Here is a 16,699-nt window from a genome sequence, read left to right on the forward strand (position 1 = left end):
CTACCCTTATCCAGACCTCTATCACCCCTAACTCCTCATTCCCTTCCCAGGGCACCTTCCCTTACAACCGCAGAAGGTACAACACCTGCCCATTTACCTCCTTCCTTCTCACCCGGCAAGGACACAAACATTTCTTTCAGGTGAAGCAATGTTCCACTTACATTTACTGCTCCTTATGTGGTCTCCTCTGTACTAGGGCGACTGTACACTGCTTTGCGGAACACCTTCGCTCAGCCCACAATCGTGACCCCAACCTTGCTGTCACTTGCCATTTCAATTCAGCATCTTGTTCTCATGCCCCCATGTCCCATCCTTGGCCTGCTGCACTGCTCCAGTGAAGCCCAACACAAGCTGAAGGTGCAGCAGCTCACCGTCCAATTAGGCACGTTACAACCCTGGGGACTGAACATTGAGTTGAACAACTTTAGACTTGACCTGTCTCCTCCATCTTGACACTTTTTCTATATCCCAAACATTTATGTCCCCCTCCCCCACTGGGACATCTGTCACTTGTTCTCAAGTTTTGCTTTCAGTACTGACCTTATTAACACGTTCTGATAGCTTGCCATTTATGCATCCCCTAATACCTTCTACCATTAACAACACCTCTGTCTCATGAGCTACACATCTTTGTTGCAATCTCCTAGCTCCCACCAATCCCTGGCCTTTGCTCTATTCCAGCCGCTCCACCCCTCCTTGTACAGTATACAATCCAACATACTTCTCCCTCCTTTTTAGAGTCATGCGGGCTAGAAACATTGACTTTATTTTCTTTCTTCATAGGCTGCCTGAGCTTTTCCGGTATTTTCTGTTTTTTCAATACTATTTGTAAAGTTACACCATGTGGCTTTAGTCTTTACACCCCTCCCAAAAGCTGTCATCCAGAATGGATTCCTTTTGAAATCAGGGTGTTTTCATTTTTCTCAGGATGTCAGCCTCACAGGCAAGGCCAACATCTCTCATTTTGCCTCCGCATCTTTATTTTAATTTTGGTCGCAGTTCAATGCAGCGTCTTTGAATGCTTTGCAATGTTAATGGCGCTCTAATAATGCAGGCTGTTTGATGCTTTTATTATTTACAAGTTAAAGTTTAACCTGGACCTGAGGGGCCAAGACATCCTATAGTGCTTACAAAGAACTTGCCCCCTCAGGAAATTGCACGTTAACTTATTTCACTGGAGTCATCAAACATCAATGACGCAATGCGTGTGCATGTTTGCACCTATATCAGCTAAACAAAATAAAATGCAACCTTCGCCGACTTATTCCTCCGGGCATTCAGGGTCATTCTGCCTGGGTCAATGCACAGTATCTTCATTGAAGCCGACTTGTGACGATAAGCGATTCGCCCCTAGTCGCCACATTCCGGCGCCTGTTCGGGGAGGCTGGTATGGGAATTGAACCCACGCTGCTGGCATTGTTCTGTATTACATGCCAGCAATTTAGCCCGCAGTGCTAAACCAGCCCTAGCTTATTATTAAGTACTTCAGGAGCAGGAGTAGGCCATTCTATCCTTTCAGCCTGCTAGATTAGTAGACTAAATTAAGATAATGCCTCCATTTATTATTGTTTAAACAAAATGTGGGCGGCACGGTAGGACAGTGGTTAGCACTGTTGCTTCACAGCGCCAGGGTCCCAGGTTCAATTCCCGGCTTGGGTCACTGTCTGTGCGGAGTCTGCACATTCTCCCCGCGTCTGCGTGGGTTTCCTCCGGGTGCTCCAGTTTCCTCCCACAAGTCCTGAAAGACGTGCTGTTAGGTAATTTGGACATTCTGAATTCTCCCTCTGTACCCGAACAGGTGCCGGAATGTAGCGACTTGGGTTTTTTCACAGTAACTTCATTGCAGCGTTAATGTAAACCTACTTGTGACAATAATAAAGATTATTATTGTTAGAATTAGTTTGTTGCTTCGAATCATCGGAAACAATTTGGCCAATTCTTCAGAAGAGCTATTTCTATAGAAACTGGTTTTATTCCTCACATGTACTGTTGAATCAGTTCCCCATTCCCAGAGATTGCTACTGGACTGTGTCCCTGTGCAGTTTTGTAATGAGAGCCAGAGGTTTGGAATACCAGAAGCCTGTAATGCTAACCAGCTCGTTAAAATCATTAGCTAACCTTTTAAACATAACTTTAATGTAGTAAACTCACTTTTTAAAAACATGTGAGCGATACAGCTAAACTAATTCACTGAATGCATTATTATCTAAAACAAAAATGGCTGGATTCCGACTACTGCATTAGCCAACATTATTCCCTACAGACAGGCAAATTTGACCCAAACTCGGTTTCTTCCAGGAATATAATTTCCACTAAACCTTCTGCCTGTTGCACCCTTCAGAGTTTTCAAAACTTTCTCAAATGAATTGCGCTCGCTTTTTATATTCTCATTGGGGGGGGGGGGGGAATTGTTCTGTCCATTTGACGATGATGCTGGTAATTGATCCTCGCGGTGTGACTATTTCAGCTACTCTGTAAACCCACAAGTTCTGCTGCTTTGGGGCAGCTTCCTTTTACTTTTAAAATCCAGGCTAGCGCACTCCAGCACTTCCCTTCACTGGTCTGAGAGACAGAAGTATGTGCAAATGTCATTTGTTGAGTCAAAACTGTGGGGCACATTTGACTACAAATAGGTTTTAATTACATTTGGTTTTGTATTCAACTGGTTCAAATCCCTTTGATTGAAAGCTCCAATATTTAATTGCATTCCTGCAGTTCCCATTTTCTGCTGCTGGATGGCACTATATCACACTATATTTAATGTTGTGATTTTATTTTCTTGCGTTATGTTGCTTCCTGCCTCAGCTTGTGAGCATCTTTGACATTCAATTGCAATGATGTCATCAAATAGGCCAAGCAGCCAATCGCATTGAAGAATTCTCTTAGACAGCAAATCAGGAAAGAAGAAAGCACTTGGGTCGCTGTCACCTTTTATTCATTTTGGTAGAGAGTCCCGTGAAATAAAAGTTGCCCAAATCCCATAGGCTGCTCTTCCCCTTTTTGAGAGAGAGTTGGCTGGTGGTGATTTAACCTGAGGATCACCACACCTCGGGTGAGGCATGAATAGCCTCAGCCGATACGGGAATTGAACCCGTGCTGTTGCCGTTGCTCTAAAGCCTTCATCCCAGGAATCGGCCTCGGGGAAACTTCTCTGAACTGCTTCCAATGCAGAAGTATCCCTCCCAAGTAAGGTGACCAAAACTGTCCATGGTACTCTAAGTGCGGTCTGACCAATACACTTCACAATTGTAGCAAGACTTCACAACTTTTATACTCCACCCGCCTTGCAAAAAGGCCAACATTCTGCTTGCCTTCTTAATTACTAGCTGTATCTGCGTGCTGACTTTTTGTGATTCATGTACAATGACAAGCAGCCTCTCTGTCCTCTAACATTCTGCAGTCTCTAAATAATATTCTGTTCCTTTAAATAAAATATTTATGTAGCTACCTGAAAGGAAACTGGTATCCAGTTGCTTCAGTGTACTACTGGATTACAAGTGGCATTGAAGAAGTGTGGGGTCTATCTGAGCTGTGAATGCACAGTGGAGAACATCAATACTGAACTTTTCACTGTGGTCACTTGCGAACTGTGAGGGCCTCAGTCACTGTAAATCTTTTTGTTTCTAATTCATGTATGCTTTGCAAAAGACAGCATTTCAGATGGAGGCCTCTGTGTAATGGACATTGGGAAGCAGCAGTGTTGATGAAGCGTAATTTACCTTTATTTCCCTTTGCTTATGAGTAACCTAGCATCTTTAATGTCACTTCTGAGTTAATGCCTGACTTTCATTGGAGCAAGTTTCCTGCATTTATTATGTTTTGTCAGCTATTGCAATCATTTGTTTGAAGTTGAGATTTCATTGTAAAAAGTAAACGTGTTTATTTTTGGTTTCCTTTACAGCCGGGCAAAAGATGTAGTCAAAATGGCCCCACCTCCTGTTCGGTTTTTCTCCCCCAACTCTCCTGTTGTTGACCTGTACATGGGACAACTGGACCAAGTGGAAAAATATTGCCACATATCTGAAGTCTATGTTATTCTGTTTTATGCTCCTTGGTGTGGAGAATCCATTTCTGTCAGGGGAGAGATCGATCAGGTAGCAATGAAGCTTCGGGATCAGGTGAGTGTCGTTTTGTGTCCTTGGCCATTCACTGCTGACTTCCCAATGCACTTGCAGTGAAACCTCAAACTGCAAAACTTGGTTAGTAAATGTGGTGTGTTGGGAGGCGGTGGCGTTGTGGCATTGTCACTGGGCTTGTAATCCAGGGACCCAGCATCATGACCTGGGGACCCATGTTCAAATCCCAACATGGCAGATGGTGAAATTTGAATTCAATAAAAATCTGTAACTAAAAGTCTAATGACCATGAAATCATTGTTGTAAAAATCCATCTGGTTCACTAATGTCCTTCAGGGAAGGAAATCTGCTGTCCTTACCCGGTTTAACCTACATGTGACTCCAGTGATGCGGTTGACTCTTAACTGCTCCCTACTGAAAGTGCCTAGCAAGCCACTAAGTTCAAGGGCTACAAATGCTGGCCCTACAGATTATAATTATTATATTACACATTGTACAGAAAATCAAACTGTCCATCCCATCTGCCATAAAAAGGTTTAAGACTCTCAGTCTCAAAGCAGTGGACATTTTAAACAATGAGAAGTCTTACAACACCAGGTTGAAGTCCAACAGGTTTGTTTGGAGTCACTAGCTTTCGGAGCGCAGCTCCTTCCTCGGGTGAGTCACTCACCTGAGGAAGGAGCTGCGCTCCGAAAGCTAGTGATTCGAAACACACCTGTTGGACTTTAACCTGTTGTTGTAAGACTTCTTACTGTGCTCACCCCAGTCCAACGCCAGCATCTCCACATCATTTTAAACAATATTACTCTTTTGGTTCCAACCTCATTGAGTTTCTGTTGTCCTTGCATTTTATAGTTTGCACCATAAGAATTTACAGTGGATTAAAAATTGATTTGTAGAAGAGGGCGCACAATGTTTTATTAGTCACCGGATAATTGAGGATTTAATGTAATCTTAACTGTGAACATTTTGGAGGGTGTGACGAGTGAAAGATTGTTACCACTGTGGACAAAATTGGTAGCAAAGGAACACCAATTCGGGATTGTCACTTAAGTGAAGAGGAATTTGATCTTTTCACTGATAGTTTTGTTTCCTAATAGTTATTAAAATATGGAATTGTATTCCGCAAGTGACTGTTGAGGCAGAAACTGGAACATTTTAAAAGTGAATTTTGGTAAATATTTGAAAAGGAATCTAAAGTGATAATGGCGAAGAGCACAGAAATTGAGTAAATAACTCTTGAGTAAATAGAGTGGGTTAAATATGTATCATCTACAAGATGCACTTCAGGAACTCACTAAGGCTCCTTCGACAGCAACTCCTAAAGCCATGACTGCTGCCATTTAGAAGGTCAAGGGTAGCAGGCACATGGGAACACCACCAACACCACCACCTGTAAGTTCCCTCCAAACCACTCACCAACCTAACTTGGAAATATTTAGCCGTTGCTTCACGCAGCTCGGTCAGAATCCTGGCACTCCTGCCCTAACAGCACCTGCACCACACAGATTGCAGCGGTTCAAGAAGGCAGCTCACCACCACCTTCTCGAGGGCACTTGGGTGTGGGAAATAAATGCTGGCCCAGCCAGTGATACCCACATCCCATGAATGGACAAAAATAAATTCTCCCATGTGACATTACAATGGAGGAAGGAATAGACAGTTATCCTGACAGGGATTGATGGGAAGGAAGAGGCTTGTATGGAACACAAACACCTGGTTAGAACATTTTGACACCATGGCCTGTTGCTGTCCTGTAATTCCCATTTACTGTAGAATTTCCCCCCTGAATAGAGATTGGGCGGCTGGTTAGGAGTAAAATCTGTGTTCTCCTTGTTAAGGCTTGTGGATGGTAACTAAACCAAAAAAAAAAATCTATTTAAATCTCTAACCCGTAAATAGTGGAATTGCAAACAATCCATCTAAGAATTGTGGGTGTGCTGCCAAGGGATTTTTCACTCAGTCAGCCCTTGGTGCGGAGTTTGGAAAATGCTTTAGGAACGTGTGGCGACTGTTCACAATGCTTTGTGTTTCTGTGCATTGAAAATTGATGAGCAATAGCACTGGTTAAGTTGTAGGAAGTGAGTGGAGTTGCTAGGTGACTTGAGGTTTATGATTACGTATAAAATATAGATGTTTGCCAGCTAACGGTGATTCAGTTGTGGGCTCAATGGACTCCCAAGGCTCCAAGCCAACCTCTTGTGGACCATTTTCTGGGAATTTTTAAATCCCGTGTTGGACTGCTATGCATTTTATTTTGTTGTCAGGTGCGCAGTGGTTAGCGCTGCTGCCTGCGGCGTTGAAGACCCGGGTTCAATCCTGGCCCTGATCCCGGCCCTAGGTCACTGTCCGTGTGGGGTTTGTACATTCTCCCTGTGTCTACATGTGTTTCACCTCTACAACCCAAAAGATGTGCAGGGCAGGTGGATTGGCCATGCTAAATTGCCCCTTAATTGGAAAAATAATTTGGTACTCTAAATTTGAAAACAAATACTTTGTTATCGGGTATTTACAAAGGCCCTGATGTCTCTTTGATCTCTTACTTTCTGTTTCCTGCTTCAGCAGAAATAAATCCCCGCTTCAAAATTGACTTCTTTCTTAAGTTATCAAGTTGGTTTCATTGGAGATGGGGTTGGCTATTCTGAATAGCAACCTTTTAACATGGTCCAGACTCCAGGCTAAGTGTGTTGCTGGGTGGGAAAAGTACTTTGCAGTTAAAAGCTTAGCTTCTGAAGCTAATTACTGTTATTTTAAAAATGACACTTTGTTTTTTGAGGGTGGCAGAAAGCTTAAATTACAACTTCTAACTTTTTGTGTCTTAAGCTTATGACTCACCTGGAAATCTTTAAAATAGCGTTGCTGCTAAACTGGTTTCACCCACAAGATTCACGTAAACTTCAGCTTAATGCATACCTCCGACTTCAGTGTTTTTCTTTTGAATTATTGTTGAGATTGAGGAGGCTCCAAGGTATTTCAAATAAGATGCCTTACTGATGCTGACATAGAACAGTACAGTACAGGCCCTTCGGTCCACGATGTTGTGCCTTCCATTTATCCTAATCTAAGATCAACCTAACCTACACCCCTTCAATTTACTGCTGTCCATGTGCCTGTCCAAGAGTCATTTAAATGTCCCTAATGATTCTGACTCCCAACACCTCTGCTGGCAGTGCATTCCACACACCCACCACTCTCTGTGTAAAGAACCTACCTCTGACATCTCCCCTATACTTTCCTCCAATCACCTTAAAATTATGTCCCCTCGTGGCAGCCATTTCCACCCTGGGGAAAAGTCTTTGGCTATCCTCTCTATCCATGCCTCTCATCACCTTGCACCCCTCTATCATGTCACCCCTCTTCCTTCTTTGCTCCAGTGAGAAAAGCCCGAGCTCCCTCAACCTTTCTTCATAAGACATGCTCTCCAGTCCAGGCAGCATGCTGGTAAATCTCCTCTGCACCCTCCAAAGCATCCACATCCTTCCTATAATGAGGCGACCAGAACTGGACACAATATTCCAGTGTGGTCTAACCAGGGTTCTATAAAGCTGCAGCAAAACCACGCAGCTTCCTGCTTCCTACGCCTTGACAGGAGCCACAGTGCTATCCACTTGTGCTACTGTGCTGCCCAAATTTGATTGAAATATGTCGTTTTTTACAAATTCTAAACATTGGTGGCTTAAACTTGTGGTCGATAATGTAAATGAGCATGGAGCATTGCAACTTTGTTGCACTCTTAACCCCCCCCCCCTCCCCACCCACCCATTTGACTGATTTTTCTTTATTCATCATCCCTGATATTTATTCTTGTGTATGATTTTTAGTGCCAGCTTGAATCGACAGGTGCAATTCCCACTCCAGGGCAGCACGTAAGGAATGTTTTTTGTCAGAGATGCTATTTTTTTTCAGATGTGATGTTAAACCCAGGCTTGTTCTGACAAGTCATTCTCCAATCCTGATCTCTTACAAAAAATGTGTTCTCCCTTCTCTTTTTCTCTCCTGCCTTCCAATCATCATCTCTTGTCCCTTGGCCATTAAGACCACTTGTAGCACCCACTGACTGCTGCTTAGTACAGTGGTTAGCACTGCTGCTTCGCAGTGCCAGGGTCGCAGGTTCGATTCCCGGCTTGGGTCACTGTCTGTGCGGAGTCTGCACATTCTCCCTGTGTCTGCGTGGGTTTCCTCCGGGTGCTCCGGTTTCCTCCCACATCTCCCGAAAGACGTGCTGCTGGGTGATTTGGACATTCTGAATTCTCCCTCTGTGTATCCGAGCAGGCGCCGGAGTGTGGCCACTAGGGGCTTTTCACAGCAGCTTCATTGCAATGTTAATGTAAGCCTTCTCGTGACAACAATAAAGATTATTCTTATTCAGCTGAGATTGGCCAACTGCAGCAGTCCGTCAATTGCCCTCGGAGTCTGTTTTTCTACTGAATAGTTGGGCGTTCTTAATTGAGCATTGGTGGTATTGCTTGGGCTGATGTGAGAGATATGTTCAGAATAAAACGGATTCCTCCCTCTGTTTTAGGTGCTGTTCATTGCTGTAAACTGCTGGTGGCACCAGGGGAAGTGCAGGAAGCAAATGAATCTCTTTTATTATCCTGTGATCCATTTATATCAGAGGAGGTAAGAAGCCATTTGATAATCCAACCAATAAACAACCAATGGAACAGCCCACAAAAAAAAGGTGTCCTCCTAAATGTTAAAACTGGAAAACAGCCCTGAATAAAGCTCTGTGACCAAAGACATTACTTTAGGGGATATCAAAGAAGTTTGTTTCTCTTCCATCGCATTCTACGATTCGGTTTATTTTTCCAAAGCTGAAACCCTCTTTTAAGACAATGAAAATTGCCGACCTTTGGATCAGTCTTGTTACACAGGAAGCAAATTGAAACGCACAGAAAAAGTCATTTTTGCAATGGTGGATTTTGAAGGGGATGCAGCGCTGGAGCTGATCAGTGGCTTTTCATGTCCAATTTGTTATTTGAACTCCCACACATTGGGTGTTAGGTCAACCAGCCCCTCGCCGAGCAACCCCGAGCACTGCCGGGCTGATTAACGAGTGCCATGTGGATCTCCCATCCCCTCGTTGGGGCAGACGTCCTGCCCTCTGGAGTTTCTGGCCAATCTGTTTGCCTGGCAGCTCCAGCAGTCCCACCATTGCCAGGCAATCTGGCAGTGGGTGGCAGCTGCTGGGACTGCAGTCGAAGAAAGGAGTCCAAGGCCTATGATCCCCAGAGTGGGTAAGTCGGAGGGTTTGGACGCATTAGGGACATGGGCAGTTAGTGTTGTAGCCGGGAGAGGAGGGGGGGGGGGGTTTAAAGAGAGGAGTGGGTCAGAAGGAGAAGGGGTGCTCCAGTGTAAGTGATTGGCAAAGAGCAACCTCCAAATAGTGTCTTCTCCTCCCTTTAACTGTTTGAGATTAAACATCTGGCTTCCCACTCTCTTTGCCATGCCGAAAGCACTATGGTTTGGGCAGTGTATCATTCAGGTCAATAGGTTTGACAACAATCCCAATTGACCCTTCAATGGATATTTTAATATGGCGGTGGGCTACCGATTTTGACCCCCTCCCGCGCTCCCAACCATATTATGGGAAGAGCTTGGTTGAGCTGGGGTAAGAGTTCAGGAGTGGCCGGCAAAATGGTGGGATGGGCACGGGAAACAGGGTCACACAAAATTCAGCCCAGTGTCAGGCCAAGTCGCTCACATTAATTCTCCAGTTGTCATTGTTGCTTGCAATATTGTAATAAAATTATCCGTCATGTATTACTATCCCAGACCAGACCCCAACAATGGCTAGGAAACGGGACCGAAACCCCAATATTTTACTTTATTTTAAAACTGCAGAAAATGGGCAGCACGGTGGCGCAGTGGTTAGCACTGCTGCCTCACGACGCCGAGGTCCCAGGTTCGATCCTGGCTCTGGGTCATTTTCCGTGTGCAGTTTGCACATTCTCCCGTGTCTGCGTGGGTCTCGCCTCCACAACCCAAAAAGATGTGCAGGGCAGGTGGATTGGCCATGCTAAATTGCCCCTTAATTGGGAAAAAAAAATAAAATTGGATACTCTCAATATTTTTTTTTAAAAAAGACTGTGCAGAAAGAATGATTCGCTCCAGGAGTGATTGCATGAAAAAATAGGGCGTTGGTATTTCTAAAATAAAACTTTATTATAAATACAATATTAAACTTCACACTAGAAAAGAATAGCTTACAATTACCCCTTAACCACAACTATGCAATTTTCCATTAAAGGACCACAAAAGAAACATACATTTTAATATTAGCAGGGCACAGAGTAGTGCTTGCTTTATAAAACAGATTTGGCTCCGGTTGGAACCCTTTCAGACTCTGGCCGAATGTCTAGAAATAGCTGCTTCAACTGTCCTGTGCCTCTTTATACACCTTATTTCTGGCAATCATATGTCGATCACCTGTTTAATTGTCCATTAGCAAGTCAAAGATATATTCAGGGTTATCTCCTCTATTCCATTCAAAGCCCATGGTTTACCCCTTGCTGGAACATTCTGGTTAACTTTGGAATATTTGGAATAATACGGTCACGCACTGGTGGCAGGTTCAGCACCAAGAAGTTCTGACACCCAGGCCTGCCGTTGGCGCGCAACTGATAATATGTTAGTTGCCTCCAATTAGGGGCATGGGCAGGTTGTAGACCTTCATCCCGCCCAGTGTGTGCTGAAGAGGTCCGGTCTTAGGCTGCTGGCCGTGATCCGTAACAGGGTCACGGCCAACACTTTCAGGACCCTCTGGCATGGGACAGTGCCAGGTGACCCATCAGATGATCCGTCAAGTGCATATACTATACATAATGAATATTTTGAAATTTCTAGTCTGGCCAGGGTAAGTCAGTTTAAATTTTAACTAATCTCTGCCAACCATGTTAATCTTCACGGGTGGCACAATTTTTATAAATCAACAAGTCTCCCACCTTTTGGCATTGATAGCTATGTGCGTGTAGTTGATGGCTCAGTGCCTGCAGCCAATGGCTCCCTGCACCCTGGGAAACCTGCAATGAGCGCAAATCCTCTATCCATCTAGTTTCCGACATCTGTGTGAAGGAGATGTAATTCCTTTGGAATATTGTATCTGTGAACTCCTTGATGCTGTGGCATGCAGCAGGCTATGTTATCCTACAAAGTCTTCCACTGGATGGCTGGGGTGAGCCTGTTGCCAAGAGGTTCAACGCCACCGTCGCCTTCAACTCCACCGTCGCCTTCAACGCCACCATCGCCTTCAACGCCACCGTCGCCTTCAACGCCACCGTCGCCTTCAACGCCACCGTCGCCTTCACCGCGACGGGCATCAGGTGGCCCCCAAGGTTAGTTGGATGAGATCCTCCGATGCAAACGTCACTCAAAGTGATTTCATAGTGGCTCTTGAAAGCCACTGGGTTTTGCTCAGTTGCAGGTAGCTAACTCTCTGCCTGTGTAACCTTGGGACAGAATAAGATTGTCTGCGTCTCCACTGAGAGTTTCTGGGTGCCTCCAGGCCCTCTGAGTCCGGCGCTGCCCTCTCCCCTTCTTGAAGAATCACAGTATCCTGAGCCTCTGTGTTCCTTCCTCCTCCTTCTCTCCCTTCTCCTCCGCCTAATCATTCTCTCTTCCTCACTGGAGGATGTCTGGCCAACTGAGACCACAACCCCCATTTGTCGCAGATACTTTTCGCCCCTCACCCCTGGGTAGTGGACGGGAAACTATTCAATCAAAAGAGCCCTCTGAATCAGAGGCGAGGTTCCACTGCTCGTTCACATGAGCAGTCCCTGCAGTCAATGGAGTTTAAACTCAAAGCCGAGACCTCTGGGGGCAGCACGGCGGCGCAGTGGGTTAGCCCTGCAGCCTCACGCGCCGAGGACCCGGGTTCGATCCCAGCCCCGGGTCACTGTCCGTGTGGAGTTTGCACATTCTCCCCGTGCTTGTGTGGGTCTCAACCCCACAACCCAAAGATGTGCAGGGTAGGTGAATTGGCCACACTAAATTGCCCCTTAATTGGAAAAAAATAATTGGATACTCTAAATTTATCCAATAAGAATCTGAGACCTCTGGTCTTAGCTGCAGTTTTAAAACCTGCCTGATTTCCCATAAAAGGATGGGATTCCCCACCTATCATGAATTTCACCCTGAAGGCATAATATTGCATTATGAACATGTTCTAGCAGTCAATTGGATTGTTAATGGCCTTGTCCTTGACCTTGTCAATTGCAACTTGAGTAACATGACGGGTTCCTGACCTTTGACCCACCCGTGCACCAAATTATCGGAAGCCAGCGTGACGACATGGTAAACAGCTCCCCAACGTCATCATGCCCCATACTACACTCTGCGAAGTGGTGAACATTTCTGATCTGGGAGAGTATTATTTAGCCCATGGTTTGCCAGGCTTCCGTAATATCGTGTTTCAATACCTATGCTAGAGATATGTCCTTTGGCAGAGATAAAACACGGCTGTGCTGTCTTGTGTTGCCAACCTTTCTTCATTAGGGAGAGAGAGCAAGACTATTATTATGTATTTTTTTAAAATGCTCATCTCCCTTCCCACCCCGCTCCCTCTCCTGCCCTCCCCCTCCAGCGCGACCACCGAAGGTTATTTTACCGATTATCTTACACCTGTGTCCACTGGTTACTGAACTTCCTACTGGCGAATATTTAGAGCAAAACTCCACAAGCCATGACTCAACAGCTGGGAAAGAGTTCCAAGTTTCACAGCAATCTAAATTCTGTTTGTGTAAAATGTACTGCAATATTGATTTAACTTTAGGATCTGGAGGTGAATTATTGAAATATAAGAAATATCCATCCCTGCATTACAAGTTGCTGCATTTTATAATCTCTGCCAACCGTGTTGTGGGGTTAGGGGTGGTGGGGGAGGGGTGGGGGAGAGAGAGAATGACTAATTGGCATCTTTTTCCACTTGGATCTATTGTCTGGGGGTGAGGGGGGGGAGAGAGAGAGAGAATGACTAATTGGCATCTTTTTCCACTTGGATCTGTTGTCCAGTAATGAATTGTATCTATGCCAGCATCCGAAGACTTAAAAATCAGGTTTTTTTCTATATTTGTTTTCTTCTCGTTCTTCTGCCGCACCACCCCCACGTTAGGGGGAACGAAAGACTGCAGTCTGAATCTTTATTTGATTTATTGTCACACGTACCGAAGTACAGTGAAGCAATCTGGAAGGAATTATATCTTGATGGACGTTACGTTAACCTGCAACAGTTGAAATTTGAGTGATTAACCTTTCTGTACGTTGCAATTTGGCTGATTTTAATTTTGTCGAGATGGCTTTGTCACAATGCCTGCGGCACTATGAATTAGGAGCATACTGCACACAGGAGGGGAACCCCCACAAAAATAAATCTTGATATTCGATCACTCGCTTAAAACCTGTTAAATGTTCCTCGGCCTAGGAAAGGGACTGACACTATTTAATCATGGTAGATTGATTTCAAAGTTGTAGGAAATCTTTAGAGCAATCACCTGAATGGGTTTGCACATATGGATAGCTTGATTATTTTTATAGCTTGCACTTGATCAGAACCATTTATATTTCAGCCTTGTAAAACTCCATCTAAATCAGTGTTGTTCATAGCAACAGGTGGTTAATTACAATAACCCATGGCTAGCAAAATACTGGTTCCTTCTCACTCGATATATATATAACAGTCCTAGTTGACATTAATTCTTATGTAGTTGAGGCAAATTAGTCTTTTGTGACTCTTAACTAGACTGATTCCTGTTAGGTGAGCCAGACTGTTCAGCTCCTGTCGATCAGTGCTCTTGAGATTATTCGCACGATAAACTTTCAACAGTTTATCAAGTTACAGTACTTCAGCTGTCATAAGCATGCTTAAAATATTTAGTGTTCTTGAGATTTTTAAAATATTCATCCACAGGATGTGGGGTGCTGCTGGCAAGGCCAGCAGTTCTTGCACATCCTTAATTGTCCTTGAGAAGGTGGTGTTGAGCCTCCACTTTTTTTTTAAAACCCTGAGTGATTTACGAGGCCATTTCAGGGCGGCTCGGTAGCACAGTGGTTACGGCTTGGGTCACTGTCTGCGGAGTCTGCCCGAAAGACGTGCTGTTGGGTAATTTGGACATTCTGAATTCTCCCTGTGTGTACCCGAACAGGCGCTGGAATGTGGCGACTAGGGGATTTTCACAGTAACTTCATTGCAGTGTTAATGTAAGCCTACTTGTGACACTAAAGATTATTATTATATTATTATTAAAGGAGGCAGTTAAGCGTCAACCTTCAAGAGTTAAAGTGTGCCGATCCAGTAATTGTTTGGTAAGCTAATACAATGTTATACTTGTGTTCCAAGCAAGGCCGTGGGCAGTCCAAAGATGTGCAGGTTAGGTGGATTGGCTATGCTAAATTGCCCTTCGTGTCCAAAAAAGGTTAGGTGGGGTTACAGGGATAGGGTGGAGGTGTGGGTTTAGGTAGGGTGCTCTTTCCAAGGGCTGGTGCAGACTCAATGGGCCAAATGGCCTCCTAAATGGCACGGTAAATTCTATGATACCATGATTAATGGATCAGAACTTCTGGATATGCTTTGCGGGGCTGAAAACCAATAGATCCTCTGGGAGAGATGAAGTATACCTCAAGGCTCATGGGAAGAGGTTTATGAAGCGTTGGTGGTCATTTTGAGGGAGCTGGTAAACAACCAGGAGATTCCAAGAGATTGAGTTCCCCTATTCAAGAATAGCTACTCCAATGTCTCCAGACCCTTGGGCTTGATATCATTAATCAGGAAGCCAAAAGGAATCTGAAGCAAAATGGGACCAAACCTGTATGCATCCTCTGAGGGAGCATATTGCCTGACTAACCTACATAGATTAAATGCTGGTACATTTGATGTACTTGGACATCATGGCATGCAAATGATAATGTACTGGCTGAGATGCTTTAGACATTTGGGAGTCGATGGCTATCGCAGATCGGGCATGATTTGAATTCATAACTGGTTAAAGTGAAGGAAGGTGAAGAGAATTATTGATGGTGCAGGATTGTAATGGGTGGAGGTACTGAGTAATAAACTGACTTATCTCCTGTTCCTGATGTCCAAATAACCTGGATCTGTTGAAAGTATTTGCAATCTTTGATTAAATGTGTCAGTGGTTGGGCGGCATGTGGTGCAGTGGATAGCTCTGGGACTGCGGCGCTGAGGACCCGGGTTTGAATCCCGGCCCTGGGTTACTGTCCGTGTGGAGTTTGCACGTTCTTCACATGTCTGCGTGGGTTTCACCCCCACAACCCAAAGATGTGCAGGTTAGGTGGATTGGCCACGCTAAATTGCCCCTTAATTGGAAAACAAAAATAATTGGGTACTCTAAATTACGTGCCAGTGGAGTCAAAAAGGAAACAGTTGACTCCGGAATCGGCTAAGCTCTTGATAAGGCAGATTGGTCATATCCCGTGATCTGATCAGTGGTAAATATAGTTCAGTCTGACAAATATAGCCAGCTGCTCCTTGAAAACAGGGAGATTATGATCGGAGTCTAAGTGCTCTCACCATTGGGAAAACCGGGGTGATTCCCGCTGGCACTAGGAGCTACCCCGATGTGCCATTTAATGGCACTTAGAAAGAATTTTACCCCCAATTGGGTTTTCACTGGAGCTGAGAGGGGTGGGGCCTAATCTCTCTGGCAGGTCTGGCCACCATTTTTAAAGGGCTTCCTCAATTTCCGAATGTTGCTGCAGCACCCCCTCCCCCTCCACCCCACCGCCTTCCGGATCTCTGGAAAGGCCGTGCCCCTTAGGGCCAACCTGCCTTGCAGTTTGAAGGGTGGCAAGGGGTGCATACCCTCCCTACAATTGTCTTCAGGATGCCGAGGGGGGGCCTTCATGGGAAGTGGGGGTCAGGGGGGGGATTGTGCTGGGCTGGAGGGGTTCAGATTGAAGGTCATTCCTGGGATGGGGGTTTGACTGCTCTTCCCGTTTATAGCCTTTAACCCCTCTGAATGGTCTGTCAGTAGGGGCAGCACAGTGGTGCAGTGGTTAGCACTGCTGCCCCACGGCGCCGAGGACCTGGGTTTGGTTCCAGCCCCGGGTCACTGTCTGTGTGGAGTTTGCACATTCTCCCCATGTCTGCGTGGGTCTCACCCCCACAACCCACAGATGTGCAGGGTAGGTGGATTGGCCACGCTAAATTGCCTCTTTTTTTGGAAAAAATCAGCAAAACCGAGCTACAGCAAAAGCTGAAGCTGGGTGTCTTGGCAATGCCGGGCGGCAAACAACATTTTTGGGCATATCCAAAATTTGACGGTTATGAAATGGAAGATGCAGCAGTATTGTTAACACCCGAGACAATTTATCATCAAAAACTGAAACATTTGCCTTTAAGACCGTCAAATGTGATCCTAAGCACGTACACTGTAGAAGTTGTACCATTCTAAGGATACATCATGGTGAAGGTAAAAGCAAATGGGCAGACAATGAAGTTGCCTCTTCACGGTGTCTGTGGAAACGTTCCTGCTCTATTTGGCAGAGTGTGGTTGGCTAAGATTAGGCTTAACTGGGAAACAGTCAATCAATTAGTGGATTCAAAGAGCAACGTGCAGCAACTTCTGAAGAAGTATGAGAAGGAGTTCAAAGATTCACTAGGCTCTCTA

General features: G+C 45.0%; 1 protein-coding gene across 1 annotated transcript in view; it reads left to right on the forward strand.

The window, feature by feature from the left end:
- The window catches only part of txndc11 (thioredoxin domain containing 11), a 109,117-nt gene that overhangs the window by 13,684 nt on the left and 78,734 nt on the right, over window positions 1-16,699 (forward strand). Inside the window, exons 2-3 of the mRNA XM_072481699.1 lie at window positions 3,902-4,118; window positions 8,599-8,696. Coding sequence (XP_072337800.1) covers window positions 3,902-4,118; window positions 8,599-8,696 — 315 coding nt within the window. The remainder of the gene's footprint in view (window positions 1-3,901; window positions 4,119-8,598; window positions 8,697-16,699) is intronic.

Source organism: Scyliorhinus torazame, chromosome 17 (genome assembly GCF_047496885.1).
Source record: "Scyliorhinus torazame isolate Kashiwa2021f chromosome 17, sScyTor2.1, whole genome shotgun sequence".
In the NCBI taxonomy this organism is placed as follows: domain Eukaryota; kingdom Metazoa; phylum Chordata; class Chondrichthyes; order Carcharhiniformes; family Scyliorhinidae; genus Scyliorhinus; species Scyliorhinus torazame.